The 21094-nt window shown below is 37.6% G+C and overlaps 2 protein-coding genes across 10 annotated transcripts in view; one reads left to right on the top strand and one right to left on the bottom strand.

Annotated features, from left to right (window-relative positions):
- Positions 1-2948, bottom strand: part of LOC109095258 (neuronal calcium sensor 1b) — a 24809-nt gene extending 21861 nt beyond the window's left edge. For 2 of the 6 annotated variants that reach the window (XM_019108948.2, XM_042762488.1), the window contains exons 1-3: positions 2797-2937; positions 1165-1281; positions 149-947 (exon numbers count right to left, since the gene is read on the bottom strand). In XM_019108948.2, the coding sequence (XP_018964493.2) occupies positions 149-377 (229 nt within the window). In that variant the 5' untranslated portion in view covers positions 378-947; positions 1165-1281; positions 2797-2937. Of the gene's footprint in view, positions 1-148; positions 948-1164; positions 1282-2029; positions 2087-2282; positions 2332-2572; positions 2717-2796 lie in introns of those variants that run through there. The other 4 variants (XM_019108941.2, XM_019108949.2, XM_019108950.2 and 1 more) reach the window with 4 other exon arrangements.
- LOC109095257 (fibrous sheath CABYR-binding protein-like) lies at positions 2912-21094 on the top strand. Of its 4 annotated transcripts, none has more exons than XM_042762485.1 (11): positions 2912-3047; positions 13826-14167; positions 17143-17190; positions 17919-18206; positions 18507-18545; positions 19421-19498; positions 19603-19692; positions 19786-19893; positions 20323-20367; positions 20454-20544; positions 20688-21094. In XM_042762485.1, exons 2-10 carry the CDS (start codon positions 13973-13975, stop codon positions 20532-20534), a joined length of 972 nt encoding a protein of 323 aa, XP_042618419.1. In that variant the 5' UTR covers positions 2912-3047; positions 13826-13972; the 3' UTR covers positions 20535-20544; positions 20688-21094. The 4 variants fall into 4 exon arrangements, with proteins under 4 accessions (XP_042618419.1, XP_042618418.1, XP_042618417.1 ...); XM_042762483.1 differs by lacking the exon at positions 2912-3047 and adding an exon at positions 11114-11719; XM_042762486.1 differs by lacking the exons at positions 2912-3047; positions 13826-14167 and adding exons at positions 15164-15519; positions 15594-15651.

Genomic DNA, 21094 nt, shown 5'->3' with positions numbered 1-21094 from the left:
CATGTAGAACCCGTAACATCCACTTAACCTTTCTTTTGCACAGAAATGGTTCTTTTAGGAAGTGTTCAATGAAGGGTTCTTTAGGGAACCCAAAGTGTTTTTTTCAATGGAATCTTTATTCTTAAAAGTGTAGTCAGAAAGCACTTACAGTAGGTCTTCCTGGTTAGTTCCTCCACCACCTCTGGTTTGAGCTTGCTGTTTGATTTCCCCATGCTCTCCAGACCTCCTGTAGATAGTTTGTGTGGTCCAGCGTGGAACTGACCCTTACCAGAACTCCTTACAAGCTTGTTTCTCCTTAAGGCAGAATCTCTTATACCCAAACACACCAACAAAGTGAGAAACAGATCAGCACTGCCAACAAATCCAAGGAAATCCATCCATTGTGAATTTCCCTCTTCTTTTTGGCTTTCTGGACTGTTGTAAGATCTAAAGTCACTATTTAGATCTCTCTTACTAAGCAGGTCTCTCAAAAAACCATCCTCAATTACAGTCGCCTCAGACGAGTCCTTCTGAACTGTTGCTCCTCAAATAAAAGCCCATGCATTCGACCATCTGTTCAAGTGCAAGTCTCAGATGCTAACCGCGTTCTGTTAGATACTTCAGTGCGAGGTGCGAGGCTCTGAAATGTATCAAAGTGCCAATGGTTATAGGAGACGCTCGCAGGGTTCTGAGTGCTCTCTCTCACTCACACTTGAGCGCCAATTCTCTCCAGCTCTCCACCCACCCTCCCTCTTCTCTTCTTCTTTTTACTCCCTCCCTGCGTCTGTCTTGTTAGCTCTGAGTGGCTCTTAAAGGAGATTCCTTGCTCTAGTTGTCTTGGCAGCTGAGATAAGAGAGTTTGGTAGAATTAAAAAAGAAGCACAAACTTAGTCCTGGCTGATTTTAGCGTTTTACGCTCTGGAAGATGTTGTTCTGGTAGAAGTCGTTCTAGTAGAAGACGACAGGATCTACAAAAATAATGAACACTGGCTGTTATTATTGATGTATTATTGGGTGCAAATTTCATCAAGATGACAAAAAGGATAAAACAAAATCATATGGTGAACAAGGCTGCTCAGATTCGCCACCACTGATCGCATCAGACAATATGCGGAAGCCCATAGATAACCAATTTTTCGGTGTCGCAGTCCGCTGATGGCACTCTTTCTGACACAATACATTTACCTTCTCCTTGTAACCGGTGTTTGCTTATCTCCAGGCCTGTTCTTCCTCACACCTTCTGTAGTTCAAACAGCAACTCCTGTTTGCCAAGGTCTGGTTTTCCAGAGAAGCCTCTAAACACTGCAGGCACAAACAGCAACAAGGTTAGACTGCATTAGAAGATAACAGTGTCATAAGTCCAGAAATCTTGATGGAGCCACTGAGCGATGAGGGGAAATCGCTGACCACACACTCCCAAAGCTCTCACACTTGAATTTCATGAGAACGATTTTCTCCCTGAGCCTGTGTAAGGATGGCACAATGCACTGTACCTGAACTGATATCTTCAACTGGGATCAAACTGCATTACTCAAATTATGTAAGAAGCAGTCTGAAGGATTCTATATTTAGTTAAGGGTTGTAGAGTTCAGTTATATTGATTTAGCTACAGTATGTTTCAAACAACAAAATGTTTCTTGTTATGGGAGCTCAGGCAATGAATAAATAAGCAGAAAAATCAAAATATTAAAGCATTCAAATAAAAAAGGGGGTATGGTTAACTGAGGCTAAATGAAAGACATATACCTTCCTCTGATCTAGTTATCGATAACTGGAGAGAAAAAACACTCTGACAAAATGTTTTGAATCAAGGCACAGAACAGGGCATTCAAAACAAGCTCTGAGATCAAATATTACATTATAGTCTCAATGCAACACTGAGCACCAAAGCTAATAACCTCCTTACATCTGCTGCACTCACATTCAAAGCTATACAGTGTGCGTTAACTGCCTGCACAAGCCATAAAATGCTAGAACAATCTTAGCTGAGTGAAGAGATGCATCTTCACCTTATTAACTGACAAAGAGAAATAATAAATAGCTAACTTACTGCTTTATGAAAGCACCGTGCATCTCCAATTGCTGAGATGTGGAAAAATTAATGAAACTAAAATAAAGAAATAAAGGAACTTGAGGTTTTTAATAACTGTTGGTGATATATAAAAAGCATATTAAATACTATACATGATACAATGTTACCTCAAGAATATTACAACGCACTAAATGATAAGATATAATTGCAGTGTTCAGACGGCAATTCTGCATTCTAGTATTATCAAATAAATAAACAGAAATATGCTTACACTGTTTGAAGGACATACTAATCAATTGTGATCATAACAATAACTGTAGTAACTATGGTAACCCAGGTTACCATGGTAATTTTGTTAAATGGTTCTGAACAGCAGCTCGGGGTTTACTGATGAAACGGCATAACCTATATTTACACGATTACGGTCTTTGAAACCCAAACAGCCTTAAGGGAACACGTTTTGAAAGGAGCTCATCGACCGCTATCACGGCAAACTGCTGTAGTGAACCTAAAGCATAGGACGCTGTCTCTAAAACATAACTGGACGGAATAAATTCCTACCTCTTATTTACAAACATCTTTCACTGAAACTTTTCAGCTGTGAAACTTGACAGATGACTCCTTGTATCCATGGGAACTCTACTAGCACGCCGAAAAAGGGCATATTGCCGTGAAAGCTACAGTACGTGTCACACATACCCTTCTCCAGTGTCTACTTGATTTTATACAGTCTATGGTTAAAACGCAATGTTTTTGAATAAAAGTCAGCGTCATATGACACATACCTAGACACCGTACCTAGCGTTTAGGATCGTTTGTTCTTCACAGATCGCTCTCTGTCAGTCAGGATGTGTTTGGCTTCCTCCTGCTCTCTCTGTAAGAGTGTCTGTAACCTTCATTCAGACGGGACTGTTCCCGCAGACTCTCCAGAGGCTGGACAAACTCAACTCACCGCTCTCTATTAACCCCTGAGTTTCTCTTGGGTGGAGAGCTTACGTAGATAATACTTCACTTCTCCAATGGGGACATTTAAAAGGTATTTATGATAATAATGCTTATATATATATATATATGTATGGCCAATGTGTGTACATGGCCATAACTGCTTAGGTCTTGCTGAGAACCATCTGTCTGTCTGTAACCTGGATAAAGAATAGATAAATAAATATAAAACCCTACATAACCTACACCAGGAAATCAGGTTAAACTGCTGTTTAATGCAGAACAAAAATGTCTCAATTGAACTCATCCTGTGCCTCACTTATTAGTCACAATATTGCCATTAATAAGAGAGGACTGGCACTAAATGTATTTATAGTACTTCAAGCTACTGTTATTATTATTAGCTTCTGCAGTCTTGCATGTTTAATGCGTAGTGTACAGTCTTGTATAGACGAAATGCACTAATATTCCATGCAAGACACTGTTGTGAATACATTTGAAAAAAGAAGCATAAATTACACTGCTATTTCTCATGGTTAGTTTACCATGTAAAGCAAATGAATGAATAGCTAATTAAACCTACACTTATGTGAAAAGGAGAGAGAGCGAAAAGATTGACTTTAAGTACCTTTTAGTATTCATAGCATTCCATTATGTCTTTCATTATCCCATAATAACTTATTTCTTAGCAGCTAAAAACACATAAGCGACAGGATTTGTTGCCACATAAACCTAAGCTTTTTTTCCCTTTGAGATTTTTTTTTTTTATTATTTCTTTTATTGAAGATGCTACTACTGCAGGAAGGTAGTAGTGGTGCAATTTATTATTGCTTAAATTCTAACATAGTGATTGTAAAGTATCAGCAGACCTGCAGGGACAGCAGAGTGTTGTACCTCATCATTGGCTAAAGCTATTTCACAACACCCAAAATCTTGAAAAAGAATGGTATCTTTTTGGCTCCGTTTAGAGGAAAACCATTTAGTCTAGTGATAAAGACTAAAGGGGACTGCAGACAGCCTGTGGAGTTACACTGCCAAGCTATGTGTGCTGTATGTTTGGCACACACTCGGATGATTCCGGCCCCTTTAACATCTGTTATTGGCTATTTCAAGCTCACAGTTTCACGTGAAGCAAAAGCATTAATCAGCAGTGCAGTTTTATTTACAAATGCACCTTCGTTTCAGCCTTTGATTGCTATTCAATGTTGCCTGTGCCATTATGCTTGTTGATTTCCACAGATTCTAATGCACAGCTTGCATTATACTGAATATAAGTTATATGCAAAGCAATACACTTCATTGGAAAGGATGTGAAGTATATTTGTATATACCTGTACTATATTTTCCCTTTTCATCAGTTTCAGGGAATGTGTGTACACAGTGTAGGCTACCAAGGTTTCATCTTATTTTCTACTTCTGCTGCTCTCTGATGTAAATAAAACATAATTCCCATGATGCTAAGAAGCTGTTAAAAGCAACATTTAGCCTTTGGAAGAATCTGGGTTAATGCATTCTCAGTCAGGCAATGGAAGGAAAATAGACGGGTGGAGGAGGTACATAAAAAGCAGTTTTAAATGCATCAGCATCAGGTCAAATGATGAAATGCATTTTAAAATTATACTACCTGCTATTTAAAGTAGATTGACATTTTGTGAATGTTTGGTGCAAATGTATCCCATGATGGGGTGGGGGGGGGGGTTGTTTTGCATTTATTACTTTTTGTATTCATTGTTTTGAAAGTAGCCTATTTTTTCTTTCTTTTTTTTTAGAATGCCTTTGAATGACAATCTTAAAGTTGGCCAGTTAATAAATAAATAAACGACTTCTCAGATAACATAAAAACACTATATGCAAAAACCATGTGAGTGGATTTATAACTGGACAGAAAACAAGCTTTGTAAACATCAACATTAATTGAAGTCGTTGAACTAACAGGACAGAAACGTGGCCACTTCTCTAACTGGGTGGCATTTTAATGTGTATCAACAGCACCACCTAAAGGTCTGACATTAAACTTTGTTTAATATTGTTTTGTGTTATGGGCTTTCACGTGTTTATTAAAGACGCGCAGCTGGCATAAAATACAAGGGAATATTACATGTATGTGGTGATCACTCTATTTTATATAGGTCTTTCTTTATATTCAGCTTTTATTTTGTGCCTTGAAAATAAGTAATAAAGGCAAAATATTAAAAAAAGGTGAGAAACGGACCCTACAATATACATGCTGAAAGCATGATAATTTAAAAAGAATGTTAAAATTACAGCATCATCTAGCCTATGTCGCTACACTACTACTAATAATATTAATAATAATAATAAAGTTAATCCAGAAGTTCTTCGTTTTCGGTCTAAACTCTTATTTTGAAATGCAGGCGCTGGACATGACCGGAAATCATACCAACTACTGTGAATTGTTTCATTTTGTGGTTTCTTCTTTTATATTTATGTCGTCAATATTTACTTATTACTAAAAGCGACAAAATGGGACAGATGCCAGAGATTTTCACGTGTTAAGAAATGAATGTCAAACCCGGATGCTTAAACGGTTGCGCTTAATGTGCGATTTGGCCACCAGATTTTTACATTTGAAAAAATTAAGGTGCGTTTGTCGGTATTAAAATAGTCACCAGAGGATCTCATAATATGTCAGCCGGGCTTGCTGGAGAGTGTAGACGTCATCCTTCAGTATTTCCCGTGCCACAGCACAGGCTTGGACAACAACTAACGTTACATAGCCTTCATATAACAACGAGCTATACAATGTAACGTGACCAGTGCTGTGTAGCAGATGATTCCAAAAATTAAGTACTTGTTCTTAACTACAGTTACATTTGTATTGATTTCATAATTACATATTATTCACACTATAGCAATAAATTATTCATAAATTATTAGTTCTTCCTAATTCTTTTTCACCTTTTAATTTTTTCTTTCTAAAATAGCCCAATTCTTATGTAGGCTTATATTCAGAAAGCCTTTCAGTTTTGTGGACATTCATAAGACCAGTAACTAGTCAGGTGGCTATAATTACACAGAAAAATGAGAGGCCACATAGCATTTGAACATTGGATTTACAAAAATGTGTTTTCTCAACATTTCAACATTGCATTAACTACTGATAAACACATTTTTATTTGAATAAGCACTCAATGTGTTATTTAACCATGTATTACTAAGTCTTTAGAAGGCTTTTGTCTTTCAAACGCATTAAAATGCACAAATGTACATTTTTTTTTCTTATTTACATGTAATGCAGGGATTCTCTCTCTCTTTCTCTCTCTCTCTCTCTTTAAGGTAATGAGTTATTTAAAAAATTATTTATTTTAGTTGTACATTTTTTATGATTTAATTCATTATTAGCTTTTCATTAAACTTACAAACCCCTTGCAATTTTTTTTATAAACCCCAGTTTGGAAAACCTTGATGTAATGTAATGTTTAATGCACTTCATTAGATTAGATTAGATTAGATTCAACTTTATTGTCATTACGCACAGTACAAGTACAGAGCTAATGAAATGCAGTTAGCATCTAACCAGAAGTGCAAGAATATAGTGTTTTATATACATAAAAGTGCAGAGTAAGTGAAGCTATGATTTACAGAATGTACAGTGGGGTTGCTATATATAGTATTGAGCAGAGTATATACAGAATATAAATAGGAATGCAGTGTAGGATTGTATGTACATTATGAACAGAGCAATGTAGGATTATATATACACATTATGAACAGCAGCAATATGAGAACAGTGGTAATAAATACAGTTGGATGAGTGTGCAAAAGTATTGTTAAAATGAATTCTATGTAAAATAACAGTAGTGCAATTATATTTTTATAGAATAGTTTACTGTGCTTTGTACAGTAACAACTTAGTTTACAGTGCGATAACTAGAACAGTGTGCAATCTGTGCAAAATATGAGTTGTGCAAATACATGTATGTTAAGTACTTTGACCAGTGCAGTAATAAAGTAGGTGCCAGTTAGATTGGTGGTGTGGCGTTCAGAAGGGTCACGGCCTCGGGGAAGAAGCTCTTCCTGAGCCTGCTAGTCCGAGAGCGTAGGCTCCTGTAACGTCTGCCGGATGGAAGGAGAGTGAAAAGTCCGTGGTTATGGTGAGAGGCATCCTTGATGCAGTTGAGCAGTTTTCACTACTCGCTGGAGTGCTTTGCGGTCAGATGCGGAGCAATTACTGTACCATACTGAGATGCAGTTTGTGAGTATGCTCTCAATGGTACAGCGGTAGAATTCCACAAGGATCCTGGGATTCAGGTGAACTTTCTTAAGGCTCCGTAAGAAGTAAAGGCGCTGCTGTGCCTTTTTGACCAGGGTGGAGGTGTTATGGGACCAGGTGAGGTCATCAGAGATGTGGATGCCAAGGAACTTGAAACTTGACACACGTTCCACTACAGCTCCGTTGATGTAGATTGGTGTGTGTGCATGATTCCTAGTCCGCCTGAAGTCCACAATGATCTCCTTTGTCTTCTGGGTGTTTAGTTCTAGATTGTTGGTGGCACACCACACAGCCAGGTGCTGCACCTCATCCCTGTAGGCTGACTCATCGTCATCCTTGATCAGACCTACCACCGTGGTGTCATCTGCAAATTTGATTATGGTGTTGGAGCCATAAACAGGAACGCAGTCATGGGTGAAAAGGGAAGTACAGGAGAGGGCTCAGTACGCAGCCCTGTGGCACGCCGGTGTTCAGGGTGATGATGGAGGAGGAGAGGTTATCTAATTTAACAGACTGAGGTGTGTTAGTCAAAAAGTCTAGAATCCAATTGCAGATGGATGTGCTGATTCCAAGCTGGCTGAGCTTGGAGATCAGCTTGGGAGGGATTACAGTATTAAATGCAGAACTGAAATCAATGAACAGCATTCTCACATGTGTGGTTTTGACTGTCCAGGTGGGGTGAGGGCAGAGTGAAGTGCCGTTGAGATGGCGTCCTCTGTTGACCTGTTGCGGCGATAGGCAAATTGAAATGGGTCTAGTGTAGCAGGGAGACAGGATTTTAAGTGGGATGCAATCAGCCTTTCAAAGCACTTGGCAATGATGGGGGTGAGTGCAACAGGACGGAAGTTGTTAGGGACCGAGGCAGAGGAGTGCTTCGGTACTGGTACGATGGTGGAGGTTTTGAAGATAGTGGGGACAGTTGTTTGGGCCAGGGACAGATTGAAAATGTCCGTGAAGACCTCAGCCAGTTGCTCCATACAGGCTTTAAGCACACGACCAAGTATTCCGTCAGGGCCAGCTGCCTTTCTTGCATTCACCTTACACAGAGTGGAGTAAACAGCTGAGGTGGAGAGTGTGAGGGGCAGTTCACTGTGTTGATGCTCAGCTTTGAGTGAGATCTCCTAATTATTTTTATCAAAACGAGCATAAAAGTGATTGAGCTCGTCAGGGAGGGAGGCAGAGCTGGAGGGGGGCACAGTGTTAGGTGGTTTGTAATCTGTGATGGATTGTATGCCTTGCCACATACGCCGGGGGTCTGAAGAATTGAAGTGTTCTTCAATCCTCTGTTTATGTGTGAGTTTGGCCTGGCAGATACCCTTCCTCAGGTTGGCTTCCTCAGGTTGTTATCATGTGTATGATAACAACAAATGGAATATATCCTTGATTATATTACCTACAATGTGAAATGTAATAGATTTTGCCTAATGTCTATTATCTTCCTGTCTATTAATCTGTTCTTTATAATGTTGTAGATTGCAACTATATATATATATATATATATATATATATATATATATATATATATATATATATATATGTGTGTGTGTGTGTGTGTGTGTGTGTGTGGGTAATATATATAGGCCTGGTTAATAATTTTGTCTGCTCAGAATTTTACTGATTGAAGGCCATGTACATCCTGTCGTCCTCATTAATATGTTCATAAAATATATCTGTTGACATATATTGATCAATATATATTTAAATAACACTGTTATGCTTTTATGCACTGTTAACTGTTATGCTGTTATAGAGGTCCACTTCAGGAAGGAGATTGTTGTGAAGCCTTTAATTAGACCATTTCTTTTCTTATTTATATTTTATATGCCACAAATTTGTTTTAACTGTTCATTTTCTCTTTTGCCAATGAAGGACTTTGATGGGCGACCATGCATAGTGTGTCCATGGCATCAGTATAAAATTACATTAGCTGAGGGTGAGGGTCTCTATCAGGCAGTGACCCTTCTGTGAAACCCCTGAAACCAACCTAGTGTTCTGAAGGTGTTAAACAAAGAGAAAACACAGTGGCCTGTCTAATGAAGATGTGTTCCTCACCTTAAATGACTCACCAGGGCCCACTGACTCTGATTACTATCAAACTGAGATATATAGAAACACTTTTCTGAAAAAACTGGTCGAAGAACACAAAGTGACATCACAGGAAGAGATAAGAGATAAGTTGAGTGTCTCAGGTATCAGCTGATCAACAAATGTGTTCTGCTGAGTTTGTTTTTACCTGTCACTGCTGGAAAATAGTTAAGCTATAAAGCTGGTTTAGCTGGTTTGTAACAGATATAAGCTGGTCAACCAACTCATTAGTTGGTTGTGGCAAGTGCAACAGACAGCAAAAGAAAGACACAAATAAGCTTATAGCCAAGGATGGAAGTGAAAAGAGGTGTTTAAATGAGAGTAAAATGTGTGTTTGAATTATTTTTTGAGGGCCAGTGGAATGCTTAAGCATCGCAAATGTAGATAACATTCTACAGCAATGCCAGTGACCAAAAAAGACCTGTAAGATGAGATGCAATGCTGTAAGTTATTTCCTTTCCAATCAATATCAAGGTTTGATGAAAGGAAATCTCATCTACATGCACATTATAGCGCACAATATTTTTAATAGTACTTGATTTGTTCATATTTTAAGAACATCCTGCAAAGCAGAAACAATCATACTGTAGCAACCTAAACATAACTTAAAATAAATGCATATTGTCTCAGTATTTTGTTTAACCCAAAGACTGCAAGGTTATACAAAACTTACTTCAATCCTTGGGTGGTAAAGCATGTAAAATAACATGGAGTTTAGGCTTCACTCTTAAAGGGTCAAAGGGTTCAAGGATGACTGGAAATCTTTAATTTACTGCTATTTAACTAGGCAGCTTGCTTTATAGGTTTCCATTACACATGATTAAAACATTTCTAAGTGACTGTACAAGGCATTAAGATTATCACAAAAGATAAAAAATAAAAATAGAATAAATTGTACATCATGGTCAGAGGTAGAGACCTGTGCAAAGGAAGGTATTTAAAGTGTCATAGTTTTCCAAAAAAATTGTACATCATGGTCAGAGTGATGGCAGAACAGGGTCCACTTTGCCCCAGTCCATTTTAAATGACCTTGGCCCAGAGAAAACGCTTTCTGGATCAGGTTTAGATATGGCTTCTTTTTTGACTATTTTAGCCCGGCAACGGCATCACTATGTTTTCTGGAAGTAAATCTTCCTGTATATCTAAGGGCCGAAGATCACGGGCATCCAGTATGGTTTTCCGGCCTTGACCCTTATGCACAGAGATTGTTCCAGATTCTCTGAATCTTTGGATGATGTTATGCACTGTAGATGAATAACTTCAAACCTAATTAAATTTTTCCTGAGAAACTCCTTTCTCATTGCTCCACTATTTTTCGTCGCAGCATTGGGGGAATTGGTGATCCTCTGCCCCTCTTCCCTGTCACTCTGAGAGGCTCTTTTTATACCCAGATGTTGACAATTAATGAGAGTTGCAAATTGGTCCTCGAGCTTTCCTTATATTGTAATTACTTATCCGGCCTCTTATTGTAGGATGTGTAAAGTGTACTATCATGAAATCCAAAATACAGTGGTGTAAGCACTCTGTTATCTATATTCCTATTTATTGAGATGTAAATGATTCCAGTTAACGTAATTTATCAGTGTCCCAATGACAGCTAGTAAAATGTTTCCAGTTCTCACTGTAAGAAGCCTGCTTCCTTTTCTGCTAAAGGGGAATTTATGCCTATGTGTTCTTGTGTGTGCTTTGTCTGTGCTAACAGTTAATGTAATTTATCAGCCTATGACAGCTCAACTGCGGTTCTTCACTGTAAAATTAGTGCTTTGTATTTGTGTAGGCTACATCGTGTGTATGTTTATGTAGATAATCTAGAACTTGAATCGCTATATTGTATGTATGCATTTGTATGTATAGGTCTAATTAAAAATGAACTGGTCAGCTTTTTCATTTGTAACACATTCACACATAGTGTTGATGAATATATGCAGTTGTTACTGTAATCTAAATGTGGACGACATTCATTTACTTTTTACAAGGCCAAGTCCAACTAAAACACTACTTGTGCAAGACACCGATTTTTAACGAGTTACCTAAATAGACTTTACTACAATATGTTATTAAACAATTTTCAATCTGAAATCGCGTGTTCATGTGGAGGAGCGTTAAAAAGTGACGTTGTGCCGTCGGACCGGAGTTATAATAATGTTATACAACTTTGCAAAGAGCTGTGGGGTCTGCCCACTTCATGTCACGATGATGAAGACTGATGCTGAGATGTGTGGACTGCCTTCCCCCACAGACAGACAGAGCGATGAAACAAATCAACGCGCCTATAAATAGAACCTTATTGTCATTCTGACTGCTGTTATCTGACTGCCAGAGCAGAGACGGACCCGCTCATCATCCATTGCAGAAGAAATACACTTTTTATTCTTTCATTCCACACACTCTTCACAGTAAACATGCCTAGCAAGAGAAAGAAGAACAAGCGCCGAATGAGAAAAGTGGTGAGTACATTTACTCTCCCACTTTTTTAAATTCATATTCATTGTCCTGCAAACAATTCAGATTACATTTTTAGCGTCCAAATTGTTTTAATATCTGATTATTTTTTACAGTTTATTCTGTCAGTTTTGCATGGACTTTATATGATGTTTTTTATATATATATATATATATATATAAACTAGCATAATTCATTTTTAGCAATCCTTTCACTAATTACTATGTTATTTAATTATTTTTATTTATTCTAAATAGCATTTAGTGAACTGTCGTCATAGGTTTATAATTTTCTGTTTTCTGGTCATTGGTCCATTTCCATATACAGAATTTATTGATCTTTTCTGAGATTATGTTACTTGCAGTGTCATCTGTAGTACAAGGGGTGTGTCCCATAAGAACCAGTACAGAGACGCAACCGATTTGCAAATCCTACCTTGCATTTCTAGAAACATTTGAATTAATAAATAAATAATAAATAACAATAATGTTATAAATACTGCAAATATTTTCATTGTAAAAACTTTTTTAAAAAGTGTTGCTTGGATTGTGCATTTGAAATGCCCATTTGAAATAACATACTTCTGACCCATCACTGTTTAGCATTGTGCCTGATAACAAGAAATACCAGAATCATAATAATAATAATTACTGTGTGTTCTTGTGTATTCCATGGGTGTGTTTCACATCTAAAGTGTGATTGGTTTGCTTTGTGGACTTTTTTCTTTGTTCTGTCTGTGCAATAAACCAAGTCTTGCCTTTTGACCCCACCTCCAAACTCATATGGACTTTTGTTGATTTTGGCATGTCCTTTGGGTGAGTCTAATTCCAAATATGGCTCAGGGCACATTCCTACAGAGGCAGTTCGTCCAGAGTGTGTTTCCACTGGTTTTGTTTATAACTGACCCATTATAAACCCATTGCTTTTTAATAAATATATTTTTGGAAAGAGATGTAGTTTACATTTTGTCAGTGCAAAGAAATGTTGCACTATATTGACCATGCCTCATCACTCCAATACATTTTTTTTCTTCTCTGACCAGTGAAATAATTAAACACTCAGTTTGTGCATATGAACACTGGACTCTTTGTTTGAATTTTACAGCAGCTTTTTAAAGTGTATGTCATTAAAATCTCACCCTTTTCATTCTGCTTAGCTAAACATGTAGCTGATTAATACTCACTTGTTGTCCTAAAACCTTGACATGCAGTCATATCAACAGAACTGCCTTTCACACAAGTACAGAAATAGAGGGGTATCTTTTATCTCTCTAGCTGTTAAGCCCCCCAGATACAGCTGGTCCTAAGCTGGGCACATTTCACTGTCTCTAATCATCCTGGTAAAATAGGAAATAGTGAGTACTGGGTTGAGTGCATTTCAACACCCTGTTTGTTGCTAACCACCCTTCAAAACAGAAAAAAAATAAAAATTCTAACTCAGCTGCCAGATTAATTTTTCAGCTGTAGGCCCATCCACAACCTTCCAAACTAGTTTCTCCTGTTTTTATATAATGCCTTGAAGCAAAATGTGCTTCCTTCCTTTTTTTTTTTCCTATCCACCTCCTCTGTTCCCCCAAACGGCAGGCCATTTATTCTGTTATGTTGGCCTGTTTTGATGGACTTGGGCCAATGTTTTGGCTGATTTGGCTTTGTCTGTGCTGATGCTGGTCTTCACACATGGTTGCATAATTTGCCCTTAATTGTGCTGGCCACTGTACACCCCATACATGCACAATGAGAGCTTAAATTCTTTTGAGGCGTATGTAAACCGCCCTGGATAGCTCTTGCTTTTGGATAATGAAGCTGTGAGTGTGATTATAATGCGATTATGGTTCCATTATGACGTGATTAGCATTTTTGTCCATTCTGTTTAGCCCCATCCAGAGCTCCAAGGGGTGCTGACTCTTCGCTTGACTAGGAATGTCTGAATCAATTGGATTCAGTAATTTTTAGCCATTAGACAGCCAACTTTTGTTCACTTATGTAAGCTTTAAGTGAAGTCATAAACCCTGTCTAACTCTATTATGAGGTCAACTGAACTGAAGATAAGAAATACATTGGTTCTGATTTCAAAACTCAACTATTTCTCATTCTTTCATTTGATTTGAGCAGCAGGCCCAGAGAAAGGCTTTGGAGGAGAGGTTTGTCTCCTCTGGAAAGGGAACCCCAGGAGTGTGTGCTGTCCCTGCCCCAGTTCCTGCACAAGTTCCAGTTTCTAAAATCTCAGAGTGTCCCATTGCGGTTCCAATTCCCCTGGCAATGATTGCTCCCATTGACGTTCCTGCTGAAGTTCCTCCTGCAGAACCAGTAATGGTAGAAGCCCCAGTCACGGATGCCATCAAAGACGAAATGATGAAAGCTGCAGAGGACCTAAGACAAACCCCAGTGGAACCCTCTGCAAAAGAGCTAGATTCGACTGAGGAAGGTGACAGTGTTGCCATTCCAGTATCAGAGGTAATGTGCTATTGAACCCCATTCTTTGAGGTCAGTCAAATAGGTTCAGAGCTGTTAATAATTATCAAGTGCACACCAAAAATTGCAGGAAGTAATTATCAATTATTACATTCAAATTGAGAAGTCTTTAATTTATCATGCAGATGTTACTGTTGTGACCAATATAAAAGTATTTGCCTGGCAGTAATGGCTTTTTGCAGCCATCATGGAAGATAGAGGTTTGATCATGAATGCAATATAGGAGGGCAGTATTTTAGTGTGTGAACATTGTGTACAGCATGCCTGGAGTCATGGCAGATTTTTCCGAACTGCACGTTTTTTCTTTTTGTTGTTGTTTGTTTGTTTTTTTGAAAATAAGTTTATTAGCTTTTCTGAATGCTGCTCCTTTTTTAGGAACAATATTTCATACTTGTCATTGAACACCAGTTGGCTCTGCAGGATTTTATTTGGTGGAATGTGTGGAATATATGAGAGTAGTTATTCTTGTGTTTGTCCTTAGGCCTGGTTTCACACATACTCTGTCTTTAGTAAGTCTGATGATAGTGAGCAGGGCTGCCAAAAAAAGGGTGGGCAACTGGACCTTTTGTCCCGGGCACAAGCTTGAGGGGCGCTTGGATTGTAAATAGATTTCAACTGAGGGGGACAAGGGAATGCAATTTCAACCAATGCAGCCCTGGAAAATGATTGCGCCGAAGGGCCTGTGATGATTTTTATTTTATTTTTATTTTTTTTTGTACCAGGCCCTATAGTTGCTTACTGAGCATAAAGGTGCAGTCACATTTACTGTTGTTTGGCAAATATTTGATGGCGAAAACACGTAATTTTAATAGGAAACCTCACATTCGGGAATTTCACATGCATTACAAGTAACACAAGTTACGTAATCAGATTTTTTTTTCAAGTAACTGTACATTTACAGAGTTATTTTTTCAAATAATTAACAGTTACTATGTTACTATGTTTTCCCATTTATTTACTGACACCTCTCCTGTCCCCATATAGAGAGAAATTAGGTACACAATTAGTTACTTTTTATGGAGTAAAGCAATATTGTAATGCATTACTCTTAAAAGTAACTTTCCCTAACACTGATTGTGCCTATATGCAAGCTGACGTTCCCCCTAAATGATCCCAAAATATAAAGTCACTGCCACTCTCTCCTCAAACTCCTGCACCTCACCCTCCCTCCTGTTTTTTGAACAGCAGCCAATTTCTTAAAGCCCACCCTTTTTTTCCTGTGAGCACTGCTTTAGCCTCTCCTCTCCCTTCACAGACATAACAAGTGCTTGGGTTGGACATCCACACACACTGAGAGTGGCGCAGGGCAAAAGAGAGAGGCACATGCCCTTATAGTGAGTGTTACAGTACTTTAAGGGCAGAGTTTACTGGAGTGTCAGGTCTTTGACAGCATGGGTCTCATTCTCAGTTGGTTTCGAGGCCCTCGCGAGCCCGTTGACTTGCTGGATGTCTCTGTGGAAACGCAGGTGAGCTCCCACCTAAATGGCTGGAGGCTTGGTGAATGGGTTTAGCTAGTGGGAAAAGAATGTTTTGTACTCTCTGTGACTCCCCCAGCTTTCTTTCTCCTCTCCTTGTTTTTGTTTGTAGGGGCCAAGGTGGGTGTTTCAGTGGCTAGTATGTTAGACAGTGTGGAGGAGGAGCTTATATGTGTATGTGCGGATAGGTGGGTGGAGACGAGGAATGTGCTTGGGTGGGGTGCATGGCCTTGTCATGCATGCTAATGAGGGGGTGTGGCACGTTTAATCATTTATTGTTAAATCTGAATGTAGGGAGTTACTACTAAAGAAATAAGAAATGTAAAAGCAATTGTTTTCTAACTTAATTAACAATAGCCGTTGTTTTGTTTAAGATGTTAAAACTTTATTTTTGAAGGAAGAGAATGTGAAGCAGATATCTGACTGTAGGCTCATTCATAACCACATGCACACGCTCAGCTCTGAGGAGGCGTGGTGGCCAACAGAATCTCCTTTGTCTTTAACGACAATCTTTGGAACAACAGTTGTGTGTGTGTTTTGTACCGTGTAAGTCTTTGTGTAGTTTATACAATATATGTAGTCAAATCTCATTCTGAGTATGATGTGAGCATATATTAAACATTAAATGGGGATCCAAATAAACAAATACATTAAAACAGTAATACTTGCATGGTTATTATTTTGAATGTTGTTTTTATTTCAGTTTTTTTTTTTTAATCAGTGTTTTTAAATTAGTTTTTACTTTGTCGTTAGTTTTAGGATTTTCTTGTTTTAGTTTTAGTTTTTAACATTTGAGCGCTGCTAGAGATAATGTGCTATTTGAACATGTTTGATGGCGTAAACCTTTCTCTTTTGTCTTGTGGCATTTTCATGCTTAATGAAGGTGAATTGTAAAACTAAACATTTTTACCATGTTTTAAAAGATTTGCATTATTGCATTAATTTTCATCCACTTTTGCTTATAGTTTTACTTTTATAGGTAAAATTTTAGTCTTGGTACAGCCTTAAGTGAGGCCCACTGAAAAGAGAAACTTAATTTCCATATGCTGATATGTATAGAATCCCATTTCCACAAACTTTTTATGTCATAATTATTACTTGTTATGTCATAATTGTGATTATGATACCATATTATGTTTGGAGCACTCACCTTCTATGAGCAAGTGCAGGTGTTCAGTACTCAACGCAGAGACTGGTATAGTAATGTAGCTCTGCAATGAACATGCATTATTAACATTTAGCATTTTATTTTATCCCCATTTCTCACCATTTGGTAGAGTGAGTTTTGTCTAAAACTCATAACTTTTGGTTAGAGATTCTTGTTGTTGTTTCATAATGTATAAATTAAAGTGTTGTAAAGTATTATGATTGTCAGTGTTATAATATACTGTAGTTTAAGAGATTTTATGATAGACATTTGTGTAACACAATGAATCTTTAGTGTGATATGGACATTGAGCTTTAAAATGTTGTGCTTTTTAGGTCACATCATCTATAGATGAGCCGGTGTCAATCCCTGCAGAATCTGAGGTATGGTAACATGCCATATCACATCAGCCCTTGACATTTCACCACTGTTTATCTACTAAACACCCTTGCCTTTGCCATTCACACTAATGGGCCGGTAAAGGTGGTTTTCCTAATTACCAGGCCTCCGGCGCCACACCTCAACTTTCAGGGTGTACTAACATGCTTTTCTCATAACTTTGCTTTATGAGGTGTAAAGAAAACATATTAACCCATGCTTACAATGACTCTAGCTTTACACAAATATACGGCATGCCTATAGAATATACATAAATAAGACTATAGAATCACAGGAATAAATACCATGTTATAATATTTTGTAATAGAAAACAGTTATTTTCAATTGTTTTAATTGCATTTTAAAATAAATGCAGTATTCTTAAATAAATGCAGTCTTGGTGATCATTACAGATCTTTTAAAAACATTAAAAAAAAATCTTAATGTCCCCAGACTTTTGAATGGTAGCATAGAACCTTGATGTATTAAATATGATGCATATTTTTTTATCATATATTTATCATATTATGTCTAACGATTCAGTACACAGTTCAATTTCAAAAGACTATACTTTTCTAAAAATTATATCATATGTCAGGCTTTACAGTGTTAGCAACTCACTATAATTCCATTTACTGTAAACATCTGAAGCCCAGAATCTGTAAATGTGAGCATTTTGCTTTTATGTACATTGTTTTGCATGTTTTCTTGTCTTTATGATGTTCTGGTGCAGACGCATGTTGTAGCTCAGCCTGTTGAGACGGCTGGCACTGAGTGTGAAGGTGAGCTTCCTGCTGAGGATCCTGTGGTAGAGGTACCAGTGCCAGAGGAGATGGTGACTACAGCTGAAACTGTTGCTGAAGTTGAAACTGTGACAGAAACAGTAGTAACTGAAGTTGAGCCTGTTGCTGACGCCGCATTGGAAGTTGTTGGGGTCGTGGGAGAGCCTGACTTTGAAGCCGAAGCCATAACTGTTGAAAAAGAGCCTTCTGAAGTCCACAAAGTTGCAGAAGTCACGGAGGTGCCTGACACAATACATCTTCATGGCACATTGCAATGGACTCTTTGCATGAGTGTATTTGCATGCACAACAGGTGACTTTGTCTTGTCCATTCTGTGCACTTGTTTGGATAATTGGGCATGACATGAGCCTCAATCTACCCATACTTTTTACATTCCATTGGACACTTTGTTCCATGTTTTTAAGGCACACTATACTAACTAGTGCTAGCAAATATATATGTACATACACACACACACACACACACACACACACACACACACACACATACACATATTCAAGTTCCTTCTTTTCTTACAGGATGTACATGAAGAGCATGAACCAGGAAAGTTTCCAGTGGTAAGTTCTTTAGAAACCCATACCCCGTATGAATTTCTTTCATCTCTGCAAAATATATACAGTACACAGATGCATATACAATGAAAGTCAAGTTGTTTTGGACCCCTTTGACTGACAGACAGATGTCAAGGCCCTGATATATGAGTTCTTTTAATACAGTATGCTGTATGTGTTGCAATCTCTTGTCTCAATAACAGTACACATGGCAAAACTGAAAGCAGTGGGAAAAAAAAATAGCAGTTAAGAAAGCATATGATCATAACAATGTGGATATGTTTGCACATTTAATTCTATATTTATATATATATATATATATATATATATATATATATATTATATATATATATATATATATATATTTGCTTACTTGATTTTACTTATATATTTGTACATGTAAAGCAGAATGTGTTTACTGGCTAGAGGGAACCTTTCCAGAAAATTTGTTTCGAACTCCTAAAACAAATCCTAAACAAACTTTTTTCGGTTTGATTTTGGCCAGTTTGTTCTTCCATTACGCCTAAAGAATATCGGGCCTTCAGTGTTCTTGTCTATATTATTTTTAAAAAATCAAAGGGGCACAGTGTTGTTTTGTACCCTACTGATTTTGACTGTAAAGACTAAAAAACAGCTAAAACATTCTTCAAAATATCTTAAGAATGAAAGTCAGACCTGTATGTCTTTATAGCTGTGTGACTGTGAAACATAAACACAGATCCGTCTTAGTGTTTTTGTCTATCCAGTGAAAGTCAAATGGCCTCAGAGTTGTTTTGGACTCCTTCGACTATCACTGTTTTGAGAAAGAAAAAAAAAAAAGCTCACTTGGACAAAATTTGCAGTGCATGCCAAGGGGACATAACATTTATGCATTTTATTAGGAAGCTGCAGTACCTACAGAAGCTTTAGTGGAACCAGTGCCTGAGCAGCAGCAGCCGGTCCTACTGGAGGAACCCACGGTAACTCTTTTCATAGGATAATTTCAAGCATTTTTGTTCCGAATCCTTTTTGATTGAAGTTTAATTTTGAACATGGTTTCTTGCCCTTGGGTTTTCCCATGCTCCCTTCAGTTGAGTCCACTAGTGACCCCATCACTGGAGAATTTGTTGATACTAAGACAGTAGCTGTTGACACAACTGCTGCGGAGGAACAGGTGAGGAGACACACCTACAATGTGCATATCAGGCATTAAATCCTGTTAGCTTCATGGATGAATCTAAATAGAATATATGGCACTTTCCCATAGATTCCTGAAACAGCAACAGATGCCTCCGAGGTTCAGTCAGAGACACTGTCAGAAACAATTTCTGCTCCCGAGCCACTGTCTGTGCCTGTTGCAAAGGATATTATGCAAGTGAGCTTTTAAATTGATATATATATATATATATACACACACTCACAAGTTAAAGACACCTTTAATGATCACCAAGGCTGCATTTAATTGATTTAAAAACATTTAGAACTAGAAGAAATAGGCTACATTATTACAATTTTAAGCTGTTTTCTATCCTGATATATTTTAAAATATCATTTATTCCTTTGATACAAAGCTGATTTTTCAGCAGTCATTACTCCAGTCTTCAATGTCATACGATCCTTCAGAAATCATTCTAATATGCCTATTTGGTGCTCAAGAAACATCAATGTTGAAAACAATTGTGCTGCTTGTTAATTTTGGGGAAACCATGATTTTTTTTGGGGGGGGGGGGGTTAAGCATCTATTTGCTAGTTTGTTTTTATTTCAACAGTGAAATTATACATACAGTATTTATATACATTTTAGGCTCAAGATGAATTAATGGCACAAATAGAAACTGAAACTATGAAGGTATTTTTCCCTCAGTATTTTTATCTTTTCAATGTTAAAAAAAAGATATTATTTGTTTTATTTAATGTTGTTTCTCATTTATATAGGTCTTGGCAGTGGCTGGTGGCCTAACTGTGGATGCCATAAATGGATGTCTGGGAGCTACCGAAGTTGCAATTGAAGGTTAAAGTGCCTGTGGTAAGAATGTGGAGCTCTTAAAGAGATAGTTCACCTAAAAATTAATTTACTTACCCTCAGGTTGTTCCAAACCTGTATGAATTGTTTATTTCTGCTGAACACCAAAGAAGAACATTAAAATATCTGTTTTCTGTGTTTTACAGTTTCATATGATATAAAGGGATGACTGAAACATGAAACATTGCAGAAAGTGCCTTTCTGTGCTGATTCTCACCTAAACTATGACAAGGATGTGTGCCTGTTCTTCGCTAGTGAAGTTTTTCTGAGATTTTCTGAATTTACTTCAGTTTCCATATGCATGTACGGTAGATCTGATGGTGTTAAACATTGCATATGTAGTAAAGTAAAATGGAGGGCTGCAAATGTATTTGTTTTTACTTGGACCATTTTGTAATGTGGAATGAATACTTGTTGTATTTGATAAAATTATTTGGAGTGGAGTGTTTCAGAGCACAATTTCATACTATACCATCACCAGATCTTCTGTGTCCCCCTCAACCATCCACATGTGCCTTTTTCCAAATTATAAATAAAGGAAGTTTGAGGATAA

Source organism: Cyprinus carpio, chromosome A8, assembly GCF_018340385.1.
Source record: "Cyprinus carpio isolate SPL01 chromosome A8, ASM1834038v1, whole genome shotgun sequence".
NCBI classification, from domain to species: domain Eukaryota; kingdom Metazoa; phylum Chordata; class Actinopteri; order Cypriniformes; family Cyprinidae; genus Cyprinus; species Cyprinus carpio.
The sequence above is the reverse complement of the archived record's forward strand: the minus strand, read 5'-3'. Positions and strand labels throughout refer to the sequence as shown.